The sequence below is a fragment of the Ogataea haglerorum genome (genome assembly GCF_019207285.1).
Source record: "Ogataea haglerorum isolate 81-453-3 chromosome Unknown 81-453-3_NODE_16_length_219348_cov_95.707317, whole genome shotgun sequence".
NCBI lineage: Eukaryota > Fungi > Ascomycota > Pichiomycetes > Pichiales > Pichiaceae > Ogataea > Ogataea haglerorum.
Window position 1 is genome coordinate 1 of NW_025065166.1, and position 18,872 is coordinate 18,872.

At 46.0% G+C, this 18,872-nt stretch overlaps 12 protein-coding genes across 12 annotated transcripts; 8 read left to right on the forward strand and 4 right to left on the reverse strand.

Moving 5' to 3' along the window:
* On the forward strand, positions 1–168 carry KL911_004747 (uncharacterized protein; the record flags this gene model as incomplete). Its single annotated transcript, XM_043200072.1, has 1 exon — positions 1–168. A coding segment is annotated over one exon (168 nt), but the record flags the coding sequence as incomplete, so codon positions are not given.
* Positions 169–327: 159 nt separating this feature from the next.
* Positions 328–1,401, forward strand: KL911_004748 (uncharacterized protein; the record flags this gene model as incomplete). The annotated part of the gene is made up of 1 exon (XM_043200073.1): positions 328–1,401. One exon carries the CDS (start codon positions 328–330, stop codon positions 1,399–1,401), a length of 1,074 nt encoding a protein of 357 aa, XP_043052368.1.
* Positions 1,402–1,463: 62 nt separating this feature from the next.
* On the forward strand, positions 1,464–5,498 carry KL911_004749 (uncharacterized protein; the record flags this gene model as incomplete). Its single annotated transcript, XM_043200074.1, has 1 exon — positions 1,464–5,498. One exon carries the CDS (start codon positions 1,464–1,466, stop codon positions 5,496–5,498), a length of 4,035 nt encoding a protein of 1,344 aa, XP_043052369.1.
* A 194-nt stretch (positions 5,499–5,692) lies between these two features.
* KL911_004750 (uncharacterized protein) lies at positions 5,693–6,309 on the forward strand (the record flags this gene model as incomplete). The annotated part of the gene is made up of 2 exons (XM_043200076.1): positions 5,693–6,228; positions 6,291–6,309. The coding sequence occupies 2 exons, from the start codon at positions 5,693–5,695 to the stop codon at positions 6,307–6,309; spliced, it is 555 nt and encodes a 184-aa protein (XP_043052370.1).
* A 41-nt stretch (positions 6,310–6,350) lies between these two features.
* On the reverse strand, positions 6,351–7,298 carry KL911_004751 (uncharacterized protein; the record flags this gene model as incomplete). The annotated part of the gene is made up of 1 exon (XM_043200077.1): positions 6,351–7,298. The coding sequence occupies one exon, from the start codon at positions 7,296–7,298 to the stop codon at positions 6,351–6,353; it is 948 nt and encodes a 315-aa protein (XP_043052371.1).
* Positions 7,299–7,324: 26 nt separating this feature from the next.
* KL911_004752 (uncharacterized protein) lies at positions 7,325–8,260 on the reverse strand (the record flags this gene model as incomplete). The annotated part of the gene is made up of 1 exon (XM_043200078.1): positions 7,325–8,260. The coding sequence occupies one exon, from the start codon at positions 8,258–8,260 to the stop codon at positions 7,325–7,327; it is 936 nt and encodes a 311-aa protein (XP_043052372.1).
* Positions 8,261–8,300: 40 nt separating this feature from the next.
* On the reverse strand, positions 8,301–10,163 carry KL911_004753 (uncharacterized protein; the record flags this gene model as incomplete). The annotated part of the gene is made up of 1 exon (XM_043200079.1): positions 8,301–10,163. One exon carries the CDS (start codon positions 10,161–10,163, stop codon positions 8,301–8,303), a length of 1,863 nt encoding a protein of 620 aa, XP_043052373.1.
* Positions 10,164–10,229: 66 nt separating this feature from the next.
* KL911_004754 (uncharacterized protein) lies at positions 10,230–11,255 on the forward strand (the record flags this gene model as incomplete). Its single annotated transcript, XM_043200080.1, has 1 exon — positions 10,230–11,255. One exon carries the CDS (start codon positions 10,230–10,232, stop codon positions 11,253–11,255), a length of 1,026 nt encoding a protein of 341 aa, XP_043052374.1.
* Positions 11,256–11,280: 25 nt separating this feature from the next.
* On the reverse strand, positions 11,281–15,009 carry KL911_004755 (uncharacterized protein; the record flags this gene model as incomplete). Its single annotated transcript, XM_043200081.1, has 1 exon — positions 11,281–15,009. The coding sequence occupies one exon, from the start codon at positions 15,007–15,009 to the stop codon at positions 11,281–11,283; it is 3,729 nt and encodes a 1,242-aa protein (XP_043052375.1).
* A 306-nt stretch (positions 15,010–15,315) lies between these two features.
* Positions 15,316–16,629, forward strand: KL911_004756 (uncharacterized protein; the record flags this gene model as incomplete). The annotated part of the gene is made up of 1 exon (XM_043200082.1): positions 15,316–16,629. The coding sequence occupies one exon, from the start codon at positions 15,316–15,318 to the stop codon at positions 16,627–16,629; it is 1,314 nt and encodes a 437-aa protein (XP_043052376.1).
* A 96-nt stretch (positions 16,630–16,725) lies between these two features.
* KL911_004757 (uncharacterized protein) lies at positions 16,726–17,511 on the forward strand (the record flags this gene model as incomplete). The annotated part of the gene is made up of 1 exon (XM_043200083.1): positions 16,726–17,511. One exon carries the CDS (start codon positions 16,726–16,728, stop codon positions 17,509–17,511), a length of 786 nt encoding a protein of 261 aa, XP_043052377.1.
* A 238-nt stretch (positions 17,512–17,749) lies between these two features.
* Positions 17,750–18,862, forward strand: KL911_004758 (uncharacterized protein; the record flags this gene model as incomplete). Its single annotated transcript, XM_043200084.1, has 1 exon — positions 17,750–18,862. The coding sequence occupies one exon, from the start codon at positions 17,750–17,752 to the stop codon at positions 18,860–18,862; it is 1,113 nt and encodes a 370-aa protein (XP_043052378.1).
* Positions 18,863–18,872: the final 10 nt, after the last annotated feature.

The following is an 18,872-nucleotide window of genomic DNA, read 5'->3' on the forward strand; positions in this document are numbered from 1 at the left end:
TCTAAGCCAATGTGTGTTGAGACCTTCACTGAGTACCCACCATTGGGAAGATTTGCCGTCAGAGATATGAGACAAACCGTTGCTGTCGGTGTCATTAAATCTGTTGAGAAGACCGCTGCTGGTGCCGGAAAGGTCACCAAGGCTGCTCAAAAGGCTGCTAAGAAATAAAGCTGCTGCGAATTTGACCCTAGGTGACGTATATATCCAATGTATAAGTCTCTGTTCATTTTAATTTCTTCTATAAAAATATTTGACCTGTAAGAAATCGTTTGATTATCAGCGAAAAAAAATTAATTATCTCGACCTTTAATATTATAACCTGTCACCATGACTACTGTTGAGAATCCTCTGGAAATAGTGGATATCAGTGATATCAACCAACAAACTGCTGACAAACTTATCCATGCTGCCTCTACACAGGGTTTCCTGATGGTTGAAGGGCACGGGCTCACCCAAGAACAAGTTGATCAGCTTTTTGGCTTATCTAGAGATTTTTTCCAACTTCCATTCGAGGAGAAACAAAAATATAAGATCGACGAGTCCAACCATGGATACACTGGAATCGGTGTTGAGAATCTCGAAGAGGACGATTTGGGAAAACCTATTGGTGATCCCAAAGAGGCGTTCAATTTTGCGAAGGTTGATATGAGTAATGGTGAACTTACCAGTGACGAGATTCCCGCGATTTTCAGAGACCCAGAAAACAAAAAGATCATCCAAACAACCTTGAATAAACTCCGCGAATCTCTCTTTAGTATGCTGCGCTTAATGGCCATGGGGCTCAAGATTGATGAGACCGAAGGTGGTGTCGATTGGTTTACCAGTCGTCATGATCCCACCAGGCCTAGCGGCACCACCTTTAGGTTCTTACACTATCCATCTCCCGTGAAGACGGGAATGACCGAAAAAGACCTTGAGTCTTGTGGGGAAATCAATGTTGCAGGAGCCCATACGGACTACGGATGTGTCACATTGCTGTTGCAGAGACAGGACGAGGACGGCCTCGAAATCCTGTCGCCCTTGAGCCGGAAGTGGGAAGCGGTTCCATTTGTCCCAGCCTCTCCAAAATATCAAAAGCTCGGCGAGGCTCCTCCATTGATCGTTAACATTGCAGATCAGCTGTGCTACTGGACGAATGGCCTCCTGAAAAGCACGGTGCACAGAGTTAGGTTTCCTCGCAAGTTATTGCTGGAAGGGAAGCCACGATATTCTATTGTCCTTTTCGTCCATCCTGCTGACGATACCCTATTGGAGCCAGTTCCTTCCGAGAAAGTCTCTTCTATCTCTGGACGTGGGGCTGCTCACTATCTTGCCAAGCACGGAGTTTCCTTAACTGCTGGTGAGCATTTGGCAAAGAGGCTTGCTACAACATACGGCTGGAAAACCGAGAGAGCCAATTAAGAAAAATGCTACCGCATAAATATAGATTTGTTCAGAATTTTATTTTATTTTTTAACTGAAATATGAATACTTTTCACCAATTCGTCGACCCCACAACATGCTTGGGCTCGACTTATTGCAACTTTGTATCTCCCAAAAGCCACAATTTGGTTGTGTCCAAAGGCAACATGCTTCAGATTTTTGAAATCGTTGAACTCGAATTGCAGGACGGCGACGACGACGAAGGAGACAGCGAAATAAACCAGATGCTTGGTGAATCTGAGTCGTTCTTGGGAGACACACTGATGACCAATTTGATACAGGAGCTTAGATATAAGCTCCTGCTTATTGGAGAGTACAGATTGAACGGACAGATAATCAATATAGACAAGTTCAGGTCCAACGAGAACGAGTTGCTGGACTACCTAATTGTTTCCACGAAATTTGCAAAATTATCTGTTATCAAATGGGATCCCCAGTTGCATGCCATCTCTACAGTCAGTTTACACTACTATGATACAGCGCTGGATGCATTAACGGTGGAAAAACTCGAGAAAACTAGTATTCAACATAGAAGTGACCCTAACTCATTATGCACATGTTTACGACTGAACGAGCTGTTCACTTTTCTTCCATTCTATAAAGAGTACCTGGAGGAAGAAGAACTGAAAGATGATGCAGAAGAAGCTAAGGACGCGAAAAAAAGAAAGAAGCTTTTTACGGAGAGCTTTATCTTGAATGCCTCTTCTCTATATCCAGATATCAAGAACATTGTGGATTATCAGTTTTTGCATTCCTATAGGGATCCCACAATGGCTATTTTGTATGCACCAGAGACAATGACATGGGCTGGACACCTCCCCAAGGCCAAAGATACGCTGAAAGTAATCGTTCTGTCTTTGGATCTCGAAAATAAAAAAGCCTCCACCATCATGGAGCTTACTAGCCTTCCTTACGACATTGACTATATATATCCGCTAGAAAGTCCCACGAACGGATTTCTACTGGTAGGGTCGAACGAGATCATTCATGTTAATTCCCTAGGGTCCGTCAGAGGTGTTTATACAAACGAGTATTTCACAGACATCTCAAATTTGAAGCTCAAAGATCAGTCATCGCTTGATTTGATGCTAGAAAATTCCCGTGTTGGACTCGTGAAAAAGGATCAGGTTTTGATAATAACTGAGTCTGGAGAGTTTTATGAGCTGAATTTTGAAAAGATTGGTGGCAACTCCACGATCACTGGTCTCCAGAAAGTTGACACTGCAAACTACAAAGGTGTAATTGTTAATCATCCAATCATGATCACCAGCGTTCCCTCATTAGACCTCTTTTTTGTTTGTTGTCAAGGAGGCGACTCTTCATTGATCAGGATTAGCAGTAAGGGTGGCGTGCTTCCTCAGGAAACTAAAGCCCAAAATGGTGGCAAAAAAGAGACGAAGGATGAGGACGACTGGCTCTACGATGAGGAAGATCAAAAAGGCCACAAGAGCTCCCTGACCAACTCGCAATTCAAAATAATGGATAGTATACTCAACTGTGGGCCTCTGGTCGACTTTACTCTAGGTAGAGTCTCTATCGAGCAGAAAATCATGGGGCTCCCAAACCCGAATTATAATGAAGATGTTCTTGTCGGCGCTTGTGGAGTGGGTCGGAACAGCTGTGCATGTGTTTATTCTCCAACCATCAAGCCCATTGTGAAGTCGACATTGAAGTTCTCCAATGTCGACAAGGTGTGGACTTTGGCGAACAAGAGCGGCTTCACTAGATATCTGATCACAACCGATTTCACGAATTTCAAGACAGAAGTGTTCCAAGTGAATAAAAATTACAAGAATCTTTATTCCAAGGATTTCAACAATAAACAGTACACTCTTCAGTTTGGTACGATCACCACGGATGCTGAGAACCGGATTGTTCAGGTGACGCCCTACAAAGTGACTGTTTTCACGTTCAAGTTCCAAGAGGTCGTTGCCCTAGAATATGACTTTGAGATCAATTCCACTTTCATCTACGGCAATTACATTGTTGTGACTATGAAGAGCGGTGAGCTGGATATTCTAGAGTTCAAAGGCGACAAGCTTGAAAAGCTTGATCTACCGGCACTGCTGAACTACTTGATTTTCACCAATGGGTGGATATGTGAGTCCTCTTTGCTGAACCATATGGGTAGTGGTGCTGTCAAAAGAGACTCTGAAGGTGCGCCTGTGAGCGGAACAGAGAATAGCAAGGGCGAAATCCTTTTCTGGCTTGTGACAGCGGATAACCGATTACTGGTATTCCAGAAGGACCACAAGGAGAAAGTGTTCGAGTTCACGGATATTCACAAGTTTCCAGAGCTTTTGACTCTAAATCCTATGGATGTCAATTACGAGGCAGATGTGGATCCCATTATCAAGCAAATCATGTTTACGAAACTCGGCAACAGCTCCAGCTCTAAGGATTACCTCGTTGCGCTAACTTTTGGGGGGGAGGTCCTCATCTACGAAACATTCTTCGATCCTATAGAAAGAACATACAAGCTGATGAAGATCAACGAGATGTGTCAGTTTCCGATTGTTGGTGCTCCAGACAACTCTTATGCTCACGCGACGAAGATTGAAAGATACCTCATCAGCGTGGACAACTTCCAAGGGTACAAAGTCGTTTTAGTAACTGGAGCAAGCGCGTTTGTGATACTCAAAGAGCACAACAGTATTCCGCGGATGTTACAATTCACGAAAAGATCCTCGCTTTATTTCGCCGAATACAACACTGATAGATGTCCGAACGGTGTGATCTCGATCGACGAAACGAAAGCATGTCGTATATGCCAATTAGATAGCAGTTACACATATTCGAACAGGTTGCCGATAGCCAAGTATAGGATTGGGGACAAGACGATCAATAAGGTTAAATACCACTCCCTTTCAAATACTTATATCATCTCCACTTTGGAGGAAGGTCGATACAACGCCGTCGATGAGGACGGAGAGCCGCTTCCAGGGCTGCGTGATGACAGAAAGCTGAAGTCGACGTCTCTGAAGGGCACTGTTCACCTGGTTTCACCTGCCAATTGGACAATCATCGATACCATTGAACTTGAGGATAATGAATATGTGACATCGATTGAGGTGATCGAACTGAAGGTGTCCGAGACCATTGCCACCAAAACTGTGGTCTTGATCGGAACAGCAAGATGCAGAAACGAGGATCTTGCTACACATGGATCTTGGAAGATATACGAGGTGATCGATATTGTTCCGGAGCCTGGAAGACCAGAGGCAAAGAATAGATTGAAGATGATCACATCGGAGACGGCAAGAGGTCCTGTTCTCTCCATTTGCGACGTGAGCGGCCGTTTTGCGATTGTCCAAGGGCAAAGAATGCTTGTCCGTACTTTGCAGAAGGACGACAATGTGGCTCCCGTTGCCTTTACCGACACGTCCATATATTCGAAGGAGGTCAAGACTTTTAAGAACCTAGTTCTCATAGGAGACACATTCCAGAGTGTTTCGCTTTATGGCTTTGATGCTACCCCGTACAGAATGTTGCATTTTGGAAAGGACGAGCAGGATGTTGAACTGCGAGCTGCAGACTTTTTGGTGCACGATGGAAACCTGCATATTTTGGTGGCAGACGAGGATTCTGTGCTCCATTTACTACAATACGACCCTTACGATGGAAATTCCATGAAAGGTCTAAAGCTTTTGCGCCGGTCGCTGCTACGTTCCAACGCGCTTACGACAAAGATGATCTCGGTCGCAAGAGATAGGTCCTTATTTTCAATGGTGGGCACGTTGAATCACGATGACGATTTGGGCTATGAGATCATTGCTAGCAATATTGACGGCTCGTTCTACAAGGTTATGCCGGTCAACGAGTATCAATACAGAAGGCTGTATTCTATTCAGAATTATCTGTATGATAAGGAGCTGCATTGGCTAGGTCTGAATCCCAAATCCAACGCGATTGGAGGTCTGACAGAGCTGATGGCCTCCATCAAAAGACCGTTTATTGAGCTCAATATGTTTCATCGGTTTATTGGATTCAACAACGACAGGAAAAAGCAGATCATGCAAAAATTGGGCAAAAACTCATACGTCGAGGTGTACAAAGATATAATATCTCTGCAATAGATCAATTTATTTTTCAGGCTGTGTGTAATAACTAATGAATGTAAAGTATGGAGCTTGATTCTTTTTCCTTCTTTCGTAGAGGAGCTGCTAACGCGGTGTTTCGATTTGAAGGAAAGGACCCCGAACTTGCGGGTACGGTCCTCAGGCTTCGACTGGCTGGCCAGGAATACACAACACAAGAAATATATGAGTACATGCATCAATTCTCTGCGCTTGAAAGATGGATTGTTCCTACAAGACTCGTTGAGCTGAAGCCAGGGGCGATCCAAAAACTCGAAAGAGATGACCTGAAACTTGAGCCGGATACAAATGGTCTGCTCATGGAGAACGTTTTCAAGGAGTCCGATTGGCGACATATCACTCTTAATAAGCACATCATTCTCAACTTGGGGGCTCGCCGACTTCTCGAATTGAAGCCAAAATGGCTGGAACCTGGTTCTGGTCGGATATGTCGAAACTGTGCACATTTAATCTCTAAAGGCGAAAATTTCATTGCATGTTCGTTACAACTTTTAAGCAAAGACGGGATACGTAAATGGTGTGAAGCGGTCGAACGCGAGGCTCAGGACAGGGGGTATCCGTCTTTGTCAATTGAGGACGCGATTCAAGCAAACATCCTCTTGTTTCAGACCCTTGCTTCGATGCAGGCTCGTTATCCAAATGTTCATCAGAAACTAATATCTCTGACAAGCGAGGTGGATGTTGACGATCAACTTTGTGAAACCATGACGTTGCGCGACGTCACCATTTTTATAGATTTGGATTCCTCAAAAGCACTGCTTTGCGACTTAGACAGAAAGAGTCCGCGTAAATGGCAGAGATGGAGAGACCGCGAAATAGCTTTGAATAAGCTTATGCAATAATTAGATCGGCCACAAAACAGAGATCACCATCTCTGCTGTTTGCCCAGAGCCTGTGTCTGTGTTTGGACGTTTTTCCAATGCACAGGTCAATTCTCTCATTGGCAAATGATGGGTTGATGATTTTGTACTTTAGTGACAGTGCTATGGCATCTGGATTGTGCTGCTGCCAAAAATGGAGCATCAACTGAACCAGCAATGGTCCCGAAACAATTATTGAAGGATAGTCCTCGTATCGAGAGCCATAAATTGGGTTGTAATGAACTAGATGAGAATTAAACATTAATGCACTGGAGCGGAAGATGGACACTGTAGAGGGAACGATTACGGCGGTGTGATCCGGCTCGGAATCCTCAACAAGGTGATATCTTTCCTCTGTGTAGGTCTTCTGTATGTAGTAAAGTTTCCTGGTCTCAATAACTGACCACACATTGTCCACTTTGTACTCGCGTTTGTAGTCCACTCCGATTTGCTCTAGTCTCTTGTACTGTCTCATTTTATCCACGGTCTCGGTAAAACTAACTTCATCTCCAAACTTCAGGGGCCTTTCTGGATTGAATTGAAAACCGCCTGCAACCCACATCCGCCTATGAAAGAAGTCTTTATCTGCAGTGCACGGAGCATGGTAGTTGTCGAAACCGTCGAATCCTAGCTCGTTCTCTCCAGAGACGGGGTTACAGTAGATCATGGAGTATCCGTATGGAACCGTCTTCCCTTTGCAAAAGCGCTTGTTCAGGCTTTCCATGTTGGTACTCATAAATCGAGTAGTAGGATCGATTATTGATTGCAAAGTGGCATACAGTTGTTTTGCCGGATAGGCAGATATCGAGTCGTCGAAGAGTTCCCAGTGCGAGCTTCTAAGTCTTGTCTCAACCTCGTGGTACTCACTAAGTGAGGGTCGTGTGCGCAAACGTGCCAGTCGAGGTATAACTCGAGACATGATATTGTGAGTAAAATCTATTTAGTCTAGTTTTTTTTCAATTTTTCTATTTGCTCCTTGGTCATGATTTTGTCCTTGAAGTGGACTCCATCGCTGATCAGCACGGTCCGTGGGCCAGAAAATTCAATCATATAGTCAGGATTGCCAGTCACCAGCCGGTTTACTACTCTTCTAGCGAAACCTGCTGTCTGCGAGAAGGCACTGCTTATCCATGGATGGACCTTGATCTGCGGCTTTTGGATCTGGAACTTGTCGCGAACGTACGATGTAAATGAAGCCCACGATCCACACACTTTTGTGAGCCAAGATATCCCCGGAACAGCAAAGTCGACTATGCTTCGAGGTCCGACCGGGGTCTCTCCCGTGTATGCAACGACGGTCGAGGGGTTCACGCTCACGGTCTCTCCGTCCTGGAGGGTCATCTGAAGTGTTTGCCCTGGTGAGCTCAGCACGATCTTGCCGGATCCTACCACTTTCACCAGTTTTCTCTCTCCTGTCAAATCAATGTAGTTCCCAGTCCAAGCCACTAAGCTGTCTCTATCCACTATCCAAATTGTGTCCTTTGACACATTGACTACCGTAAAGTTGGAGTTTTGCAGCTTGTTGGCCATCAAGATCGACATTGGCCCAGAGGTGTTGAAGCATCGCTGAAAAATCAGGCCTCCTTCGAGTTTTCCCAGTTCCACCGCCAAGGACGTGACTTTGCCGTTCAATGCTATCACCGACTGGTTTGCGTTGCTGTAGCGGAGGTTGATAATCGAAGCATTCGGCAGTTTGATGTTTAACATGCTCGAAGTCATGCCCAGGACTTCGAAGTCCACCGGTTCCACAGATGCGCCCGAGCCAGTAGAACTCGGGATTTCCTTGAGCGGCTCATTAACCTCTTCAGTCTTCCGGATCCGCTTGAAGGAAGCGAGAATCGACTTGAGCGATATCTGACGGTGCCGTGTGGGTCTAAACATAAATAAAATCTTTAGGTGTATGGAGTAGATTAACTGAATATTATTTCTTTCTCGCACAGTATATCATAGAGCAGTAGCTCACCAGCAAAAGACAGCCAATGATAAGGTTTATGCCAAAGACGTTCTCGTAGCAGCGGTTACCCTTCAAACACATCCGCACAAGCTTGCCATCTGCGTCCTCTAGATACTGGCTATGTTTGTCATAGTTTTTGCCGAAATAGTCACTCAGCAACAGGAAAGCCACCACAGAGCCCGTTCCAATGACAGACCATGAGGTGGCAAAATGTCTGGCTCCGAAGTTGTCGGCTACAATCGCAGGCATGGCCCCGTAGATTGCACCGTAGCTGATACCGAAGCAGGTCGAGCTGAGGCAGAGGAAACGAGCGTTGTCAAACAGGAGCAGCGTGCTGTTTCCCAAGATCCCGCAGACCACGGAAATCACAATCACCCAAAGTCTCTGTGCATTCATGTTCTTGTGGAGATAGTCGCTGAAAATGCCTCCAAGGATCCGACCCAGGAAATTGCACAGCGATATAATGGAAACCTGGAGCGCCTGGTACGACGAGATCTGATCGCCGGTTAAGTTGGGATTTTTATTCATCTGAGCCTTGACAACGTAGCCAACCCCGTAAATGTACACTTGGCCGCTACCACAGAACAGTGCGTTCAGGACGTAATGGCAGAGAAACGTTCTGTTCTTAAAGAGCCACTGGATGTGCTCCTTACTAGTGCGGTGCGTGGCTTTTTTCCGTTTGAGAGCCTCTGCTAGCTCGTCTGCAGGGGTTGTCTCGAGAGCTTCCGATTGCTGACTTGGAGCCAGACTCAGCACTGAGGCACTGTACGAATCGCTGCCGGGATTGAGAGGCGAGTCTTCGTCAACCACGGCCTCTTCCTTGACATTTTTTTTAGACGCGTTTCCCAGCCATCCAGGGTTTCTGGGCGAATTGCTCAATGAGGAGCCTAGTCTGTAGGAATTTGCACGAGCCAGCGACTGTCGTGTTTTGAAATCCACTGGTGAAGATGATATCGGCGAGTAGCTGCTTGGCCGCGACGAGTATGGAGACTTATTTTGCACACTGGCGATCGATATCGGCTTATTAGTGATGGTAGAGGCCCCAGAAGACGTTGTGGACACAGACAGCGAGGAGATCTCCGAGGTCGACGAGAACAATGATGAGTTAGAGCTCCGTCGCATCAAATTCAACTGTGCAAACGAGCCGCGATGGCCCTTGAGCAGGTACTTGATTCCGGACGGCTCGTCTTCGGCGTCCCGAGCGCTTTCGTCCGGCTCGTAGATGTCTATAAAGAAGAGTCCCACGCCAATGACCACGCCGGAGAATATCGCAATGAACTTGAGAAGGCCCTGCGTGTTGCCTGCGTAGAATACCGTGGATATGGAAGCGTACATCAGGGCAGCCAGACCGTACGCTGAGACGGGACAAGCGTTCGCCATGCCCTTGTGCTTGGGGAAATTGACTGTGGCTACCTTCAGCGTTGCAAAATAAGGGAGCACCGAGCCGAAGCCAACATTCACCATGGCGATCACCAGGAGCCAAAGATAGTGGAGCTGGAATTTGTAAGTCAGGTACAGAATCACAAATGCACCGGACTCCAGTATGGCCCCCAAAAGGATAGCAAATTTGGGCCCAAACTTGTCTATCAGCAGCCCAGCGGCCAGGCCGCCAATCGAGGAACCCAACGTGGAGCCGAACGTCAGAAAGCTGGCATCCTCCGCGGTGAAATGGCACCTGGACATCACCTGGGGGGAGTAGATGCCGAAGAGGTAAGGGGTACCCGAAGCCATGGCAACGAGGCACGAAAACACCAGCGACACAATCCTTCGCGTCCGTCTGGACTGGTGGTGCTCATTGGGCCCGCCGTAGGGGTCAGCGATACTAGACATGAAACACTAACAATGATAACTGAGAAGGACGATCGACCCGAAAAAGTTTATCTCTGATCGATAGGCATGGCCAGGAGAAGGAACAGTTTCGACGCGTACGAAGAGGACGACAACTACGTGGAACCTGCGCGCAAGTCAAGACGGGTCCAGTCGTCGCACTCCAATGAGTCGGACGAGCCCGTCTCGAGCGATGGCTCTGACGAGACTGGTCCTCAAAACCGTTCCGTTACTTCGTCCAAGGCTTCTGTGAAGCAACAACGCATCCAGAAGCTAACTAAGGCATTTGTTCGTTCCCTACTATCAATAGAAAGCAAATACCAGGTTCTGAATAAGGGTCTGATAGCAAAAATAATGGAGGTTGAGGGAGAAAAAGGGCACGGTATACAATTCAAGAAAGACCTTCTGCCCAACATCAGGGAGACGCTGGAGCGTGTTTTTGGGATGGGGCTTGTGGAATTTCCACCCAGACAAGACACAAAGAATGCGTCCTCCGACGATTATATGCTGGTGAGCAAGCTTCCGTTGCCGCTAAAGGACGAGATCTACACGTACTTCCAGACACAATCACGCCCAATTGCCTCGTTGTCGGATCTCAAGGAACCGTCCTCCAATTCCTCTGCTCTTTACAAAATAGGGGCCAATCTGCCCAAGCCAGTGTCTGACTTGATAGCTCAGGGATTCAAGATGCTGATAATAGCCATCATTCTGCTCAACGAAAATAATGTCAACAAGCAAGACCTCCTCAACATCTTGCAAACTAAATTCCAACTTAACTTCAGCGAAACAAAGCCCGTGGAGCTGCTCGGCACAACGATACCGGATTTCTTGCTTCTCATGGTCAAACAGGAGTATCTGAATCAGCTCGACGTGACACAGACAAACTCAAAAACCCAGCGACGCATCACTTCCGCCAGCAGAAGCTCCGACGACAACATGATCATCTACTCAATAGGACGTCGCACAATGGCAGAACTAGACCAAGATAGTTTTATCGATTTCCTAAAAAAAATATACCCCAACTGGAACGAAGAGCTCGAGAGAAATGCCGTGTACACCCTGAACGACATATGGAAGGCTTCGCACGAACAGTAAGTTAACAAGGTATATATCGCTTCAATTACTCTACTTCCTCTGCAAACATGTTGTTTAGTGTCTTCTCTGTGAGAGGATCGTCCATAACGTCCTCTGCGACTCCTTTCTTGCTTCTTCGTTGCTGAGCCGTCTCTACCTGCTTTTTGCGATCTCTCAATTTCTGTTCTTCGTCGTTGTTTCCCTGATCGCTTGCATTCTCGACCAGCTGGAGTAAACAGTTTCTTCTTTCCCTGAGCTTCTTGCAATTCATCAGAAGCAGCTCAAAGTCGGCCATTTCCTTGTTGCTTAAATTGAGGCACTTCTGGAGAATCATTGCGGGATATGATGACTTAAACCTCAAACCCATGTAAAGCAGTGTCAAGGTGTAGGCAGCCTCCGGGTGTGCGTCGGCGTAAAACTTATCAACGAGCACAGACAAGAGCGTCTCAATCACGTGCTCCGACAGATACTTGTCCACGTCGTCGTTATTCAGGGCAACAAGATCTTGAATCATGTGTTTGACTATCAAAATGGCATTAAAAGAGCACCTTGTGTCCTTGAAGCTGATAATGTGGCACAGCAGATTCAACAGAGGTGCAAGCAAGTTCAAATCCCTGAAAATAATCTCCCTGGTCTTCAATTGTCTTTCAACCAAGCTTGTCGGCGCTTGTTGGCCAACGAGATCAATGAGCATCCTGTCGATAACGGCCGTGAGCTGTCTGAGCATATGTTCCTCCATCATCTCCTCGCTGAGTTGCTCGTCGCTCTCGTTGCCTTCGAGTTGCAGTCCCTTCTGGTACACAACGTCCCATTTGGAAACAAGCAACGAGTCAATTGTATTCAGTACCTGAGGCAACAGCTGGACCATGAAGGAGTCCAGGTAGGAGATGGGACAGTTCTTTATCACGTTGCGAATCACAAGATTGATCATGTGCCTCCACGAATGAAGAGTGATGCCCACCGACTCGCCGGTGAGGGCTTTCCACAACAGATTGGCACAGTCTGGAATCTCGTATAATGTTTCCTCGAGCTCTGATATCGAGCTGATGGTCAGATAGGCGTATTCTCTCGTATACCTCACGATGTGCCCAACGCTATCCGCAAAATCCCTTAGTGTGTGCATAGCCTTGACGCTCTCGTCCATGAACGATTCTTTTGATTGAATCGACACACCTTGCTGCCAGAATCTCTCCATGCAGCTGTACTTAACGAAGGATTGCACCTCGGACGGCAGGCCAGACCAGTTAGCAGGATTATGGTATGCCTGGATCTGGTAGATGAGCTGCAAAATGTGTGGCAAGATTGGCTTGATTCTTGGCTTCCAAAGCTTTAACAAATCTTGGTAAGTTTCAGACTGATGGTCTAACTTTTCGATACTGTACTGAATAAAAATTCTTGTCGCACGAATTGGGAAAACAGACGACCAATGATCCTTTAGTTCGCTCTTCAGCGCTCGTCCTCTCTCGTCCATTTGCGCTTCCAGGAGGTTTGTGTCTGCAATGATTCCTCTCGATTGGAAATAATCTGCAATTCTGACAATACCTAGTCTCTCCATGAACCAGTGGAGCTCTAGTAGTCCTTTCTCAGTCGCAGGATTGGACCACGCAACAAGCTCTGGATCGACTATATTGGCAAATCTCTGTGCCTTGTTGTCAATGGACGATCTCTGTGAGACCACCAGGAGGAAAGACTTGAACGCCACAGCTTCGTGGTCGCTAAGCTTCTTGGAACTCAAAATCGCGGCAATGGCAGACTCCAGCTCGGGGAGAATATCCTTCAGAGATTCAGGCATCAAATACGCAAGCCTGTTGAGCTCTGTACCGCCGCTTGTCCTTAAATCACGAATAAGTTCTCGTTCGTCATCCCCAGCATCAGGAGGATAGTCAAATGTGCAAGACTCCATGACTTTCTCTAAAACCTTGAACATTGTTCCTGAAACATCTTTCAAGAGGGGCGTGAACTGTACCAAAGTCTGAATCTGTTTTCTTAGCAGCATTGGGTCTTTCACTGTCATGCTGAGCAGCATTTTACAGAGATCGTCCACTTGATTGATTAGATAAACTTTTTTCGTTTCCATGTCGTCGTCCTGACACCATATAAGCCACCTCGAGATTCCTCGCACGCAAGCCTCAATGGTGACAAACTGGGCATATCCAAAAATGAAGGGCTCAGAGTTTTTGCCTTTGTAAACCAGTTTTGGATCATTCAGCGATTTTATACCCACTGGAGATGAGTAAAATTTGTTCAGTCTGTTTGCGAGCCACTGCAGCCCATCGTCAGGCTTCTTGCATATGATAATCCGGACAATGTCGTCACTCAATTTTTTGTAATTGTTCAAAAAAGTAGTGGCCTCAGGTTGACTCTCAAAATCGATGCTCAACATCTTTCTCTCAACACACTCATCATCGTAATCAGCGTAGTTGATCAGTCTGCTGGCTGTCACCTCCAGGAGTTCTGGCATTATTTGTTCGAAATCTGGCTTGTCGCTCAATTCATCTATTCTTAGCATTGAACACCAAAACTGTAGAGATAAACCTGATATCACCAGAGAGGGATGCTTTGTGGTTTCCAAAACTAGTTTAAAATAGTTCAAGACATCAGCAGATTCAGGAAGCTTAAATTTGAGGTTATTGTCAGACAGCTGGAAGTATTCGCTGAGGCCCACAATCATTTCCACTAGTTTCTTTAGCAGTGTATAATTCTGTTCATCGACGTCGTCAGGGTCCAGCTGTATACTTTTAAACACCTTGAACAGCATTGCCAATCCTTCAGTCTGGAAAATCGACCCAATTATCTCGTTGAAATCGGACTCCTCGGAGTATACTCTTGTGAATAAGACTTGCAAGCAGTCAACAGTAAGCGTTTTTATTTCGACGTCATCAATTGCAAGCAACCGGCTAAGCTTCTCAAGCACACCGGCCGCACGGAATGCAATTGGTAAGATCCAGTACAAGCTTGTCTTGAAAACCTGTAATATCTTGACTGTCAGGTTGGAAAAGTTTCGGTAGTTTTCATCAGAGTCCGATCGAGGATGGCTAAGCATGTAATCAATACACTCCTCTAAAAGAGCGCACCATCTAAGGAGCCAACCTTGACTCGAAGCAGCAAAGATCCGGAGAGACTCGTTTGGCTCGTATTTGAGTAGCAGTATCTCCTCTGATGTAACCACTTCTGGACACAAAGATGAGAGTACGTTGTTTCTCTGTGACACCACCGGATCATCAAGGAGGTAGACATCCTCAAAGAGCGCACGAAATATAATCAGAGAGAGCTCTCTTGTGATTAGTGAGTGCTCCCATAACCTGAGCAGGTTCGCGTCCATGGAGGCCCAACTTTGAAGCTTTTCATGGTCTGTATATGATTTATCTTTGAGCGCGATTTCTTCCTCTTCCTTTGAGAGACAGAGTCCCCAACACCTTTTGGCAATCTCGACCCACAGAAACGCTATTTTTTCTTTCATGTAGTGAGGATCCGTCGGCGCCACCTTCATGGCCAGTTCGATGACCCAGTTTCTGACCGCTTCCTGTTTTTCTAGGTCCCATTGAGAAAAGTCTTTTTTGATGGCATTCGAGAGCAAGCTCAGACCAAAGTGTCTTACAATGAAGTCGTACTTATTGTCTGGGAGTGCCAGCAGGTAGCCCCAGTATGGCGACTCGGGGATCTGTTTAATGCTTTCTAAAAACTCCTGAGCTTTGTGGCGATGCTCGTTAGTGGACCGTGGGTTGTAAATTACCTGTAAAGAACCCACAATCTGGTCAACGCCATTCTGATCCATTGTGCAGTTCACAGTTCGCGTATTATGCTCGATTGCTGAGAGTGAACACTGGGTCAACGTATTCTTAGTATTGTGCCCGGTGTTTCGTGTCGGTCTTGTTGTATGGTTTCGAACGTCGATACCAAACCTTGAAGGCTTAATGCGTTTTCAGTAATGAATCTGTATAAGGTCCAGCTGAAAGGAATTGAGATTCGTTCTTAATTTTGTAAATGACAGTAGATCGATAAACAAGAGCTTCAAGTTAACGGTGAACTTTTTTAAAACCATGAGAAAAAAAGCTGGTAAATTTTGACTTTTGCAGAGGCCATGTTTTTGAGAAGTCTGAGACCTTGGGGCAAAATGCCTGGTCGGAACTCTCTCATAATTCCGCGTGTGGATCTTACTTTTGCTCGTACTGCTGCTCGGAGCTCTGGCAAACCCGAATTTCGCTTCAAGACGAGAAAAGTTAAAACTCCTGAACAGCTTAGAGCAGAGGAGGAACAGAAGAAATACGAAGAAGCCGTCAACTCAGGCTCCTGGATCAGAAAATATGGTGCCATTGTGGACACGTTTGAGTTTAATAGAAAGGCCACCAAGTACTACCTTGCGCTGTATCTGGTGTTTTTCGTTTACGGCATAAGGTATTTCCGCAAGCTGTATGAGAGAGATGTGGAGAAGAAGGAACTGCTGGAGAAAAGAGACTCTGGTGCAGAGCTTAGTGAATGGGAGAAGCTGAGATTACGCGAGCTGAGTGGGGACCTGATTCGGACGTCGGATATGGCCAAATTGAAAGCATATCACGAACTCAGAGAGGAATGGAAGAAGACACATACTTCGCCAGAAGACTACTTCAATCCGGCGCCTAAGGAAATTGAGCATCTCTTAGATACCTCTTACGAAGAATGCATTCTTCCTGCAAAGGACTTGACAGAATTCTATGACAACGTTGCGGAGAAGTACGACAGCGAAATTTCTACCGAGGAGATGTTGTCGTTCATGGGATCAAAGCGGAAATGGCTTATGAGCCACTGCAAGGGAGACGTTTTGGAAGTTGCGTGTGGAACGGGAAGAAACATCAAGTACTTGGACCCTACGAAAATAGAATCCTACACGTTTCTGGATACCTCTGCCAAGATGATGCGTGTGACTTACGACAAGTTCACCGAACAGTGGCCTGCGTTCAAAAAGGTGAAGTTTGTTGTTGGCAAAGCTGAAGATCTATTGGATCTTCAGGGAGACAAGCAAGTGAAATATGACACTATCATAGAAACTTTCGGACTGTGCTCTCACCAGGATCCGGTGAAGGCCCTGCAGAATATGATGAAATTGCTCAAGCCTGGAGGAAGAATAGTGCTCTTAGAGCACGGAAGGGGGTCGTACGACTTTATTAACAAGCAGCTTGATAGAAGGGCTCATAAACATTCGGAAACATGGGGCTGTCGATGGAATCTCGACATTGGAGAGTTGGTGGACGCGTCCGGGTTGGAGATCACGCAGGAAAAACGATCCCATTTTGGCACCACGTGGACCATTGTGGCCAAGAGGCCAGGAGACGTTCTAGAGTTTGATGAGCTCAGTTTCTTGGAAAAATACTTTATTGCCAGGAAAACCAACCTCGATTCTTCGCTGCCTGAAAAATAGTCTGTATAGATTTAATTGTATATATTTTTAACGTGTGAACCTGCACGTACCAACAAAAAAGTTTCTTTTGGATATAAACCTTTCCAACTGACGTCCATGTCCTCCGCACGAAAAAAGGTGAAAAAGACCGTTTCATTTTCTCGAAACAGCCCGTCTCTCAGCGACCGCAACCCCAGCACAGAACCGGGATCGCCTGTCCCGGAGTCAGCTTTCGATCTTGCTGACGAGGAGCCTAAACTTAACGAGCTGCCGAAACCCTCTCCCGCTTTCATGCTCCTTCCGTTCCATTCTCTGGCAATCGTCTATGCTTTATTTCATCACTACAATATAAGCTCCAAGGTTATACCAGCACTGAACTCGTCAACGCTTGCAGTTTTGACACTTCATTTTGGTTTCGGACTAATAGCACTAACCACAATCAAAAACAAAAAGAAAGCAAAGAGACATAGAGGCCCGAACGGCGGCGAGCTCGTGTACCTGGTGATTTCATCTATAATTTCTTGCTTCGCCGCAATTCCAATCTTCGTTATCTTGCTGGTCTTCGGGGCTCCTATTGGATCCCTGACAAAGGAAACAGCTTTTATGGCTTTGCATCTGTCGTTTCTGACAGTCTTCCCGCTTCTTCTAGTTTACAAGCTCACCGATTTAGACGCAGGAGACACGTGGATCCGATTGCTCACGTTTCAAGTGCCAGCATTTTATAAAAATCAGGTCTACTTGCAGGCTATGGGCTCGCTAGTGGGTTGCTGGTTGGGTGTCATTCCTATTCCGCTCGATTGGGATAGAGACTGGCAACAGTGGCCAATTACCTTGCTCACAGGTGCCTACGTAGGGTCGTTTGCCGGAAGTTTAATCAGCTACCTTTATAGCATATTTGAATAGAACTCGCGCATTGTACATGCGAATGATAACATCGTACTGCAGTTTCTCATCTTCTTTATGGCAATAAGAGGGCACTCACAGATTTCGTGGTTCTTTGTCAACGAACAAGAAAAACAAACGTTTTGATGTCATTGTTGCAGCGTCAACTGTGTGAGCCTTATTAAAATATATTATACATGCATGTTTTTATCATATTGTATTTTTTTAATTTACTTCCTAGAAAACTTTGTTTATTAATATGTCTCAAATAACAACTGCTGATTCACGGGAGTCGCGCTTTTCAAAATACAAACTTAAGGAAGATTTTTACAAAGAGCCGGAGTGGCTGAGCTCGGGGGGTAACACATCACTCATCGGGGGAGCGGGCGCACGATCAAAGAAGAGAAGCATACCAACTACTCTCGTTAAAAGAACAAGCAAACTTCTGGGAGAAACAAACGACGACGCCGATAGTTCAAACCAGCCAGCCCTTCCGTTTCAATCCGGAGTCCAAAGAAAACGGTTTGCGGATGGCTCTATCGCTGCTGACCACGAGACGACACCCATTGATGATTTCCAAGATCTTCCTCCAAAGCTGTCACTCTACGACCGCATGAATAATGATGACAGCTCCAGTAATGTTCTACTGATCAACAATCCAGATTTTGGAAAGTTTGAATCCGACCCTAATAGTTACAAGAACGTCTTCAACAGAGTTCAGCGGAGCAGGGTTCCTGTTGGATCCAGCGAGTCAGGAAACCCGGATCTACCCTTCTCCGTTGGTAAGGTAGATTCACTGAACGACAATGAGAAGGATGCGGAGCCAACGATAAGAGAAACTGCGGTCATAGTGTATGGGTATGATGATTCGCAGTTCTCCTCGGTCGTCGAGCAGTTTTCAAAATACGGTACCATATTGGAAGATTTCAACCAGCGTAAGTTTCCGAGTCAAAGCAGAAGCTTCCCCGTGTTCATCGGTCCGCAGTGGGTGAAATTCACATACGACAATTCGGCTTCTGCAGTGCGTGCCTTGCGTGAAAGCAATAAACCAGGGGCATCTGGGTCGGTGATAGGAGTTGTCCCTTACACAAGAACGTCTTTAGAAAAATTGCTTGGGTCATCTATCCCAGACAGCCAAGACGTTGGATGTTCTATGTCGTTGGTTAAGCTTGTGAGCGACCAAAAGTTACCTGAGGTAGAGCTTTCCAGCGTTTTTGCTGTTGAAGGCGGCAATCAAGAAGAACGTCAAGACGGCAGGTTCAAACTCAAGGATGGGACTGGCCTTATCAATGTTCCAAAAGCTGCAAAAAAGGAAAAGAAGGGGTTTTTGGAGCGTGGCATGAAGCTTGTATTTGGAGCAGGAGAAGTTTAGATTTGATAGA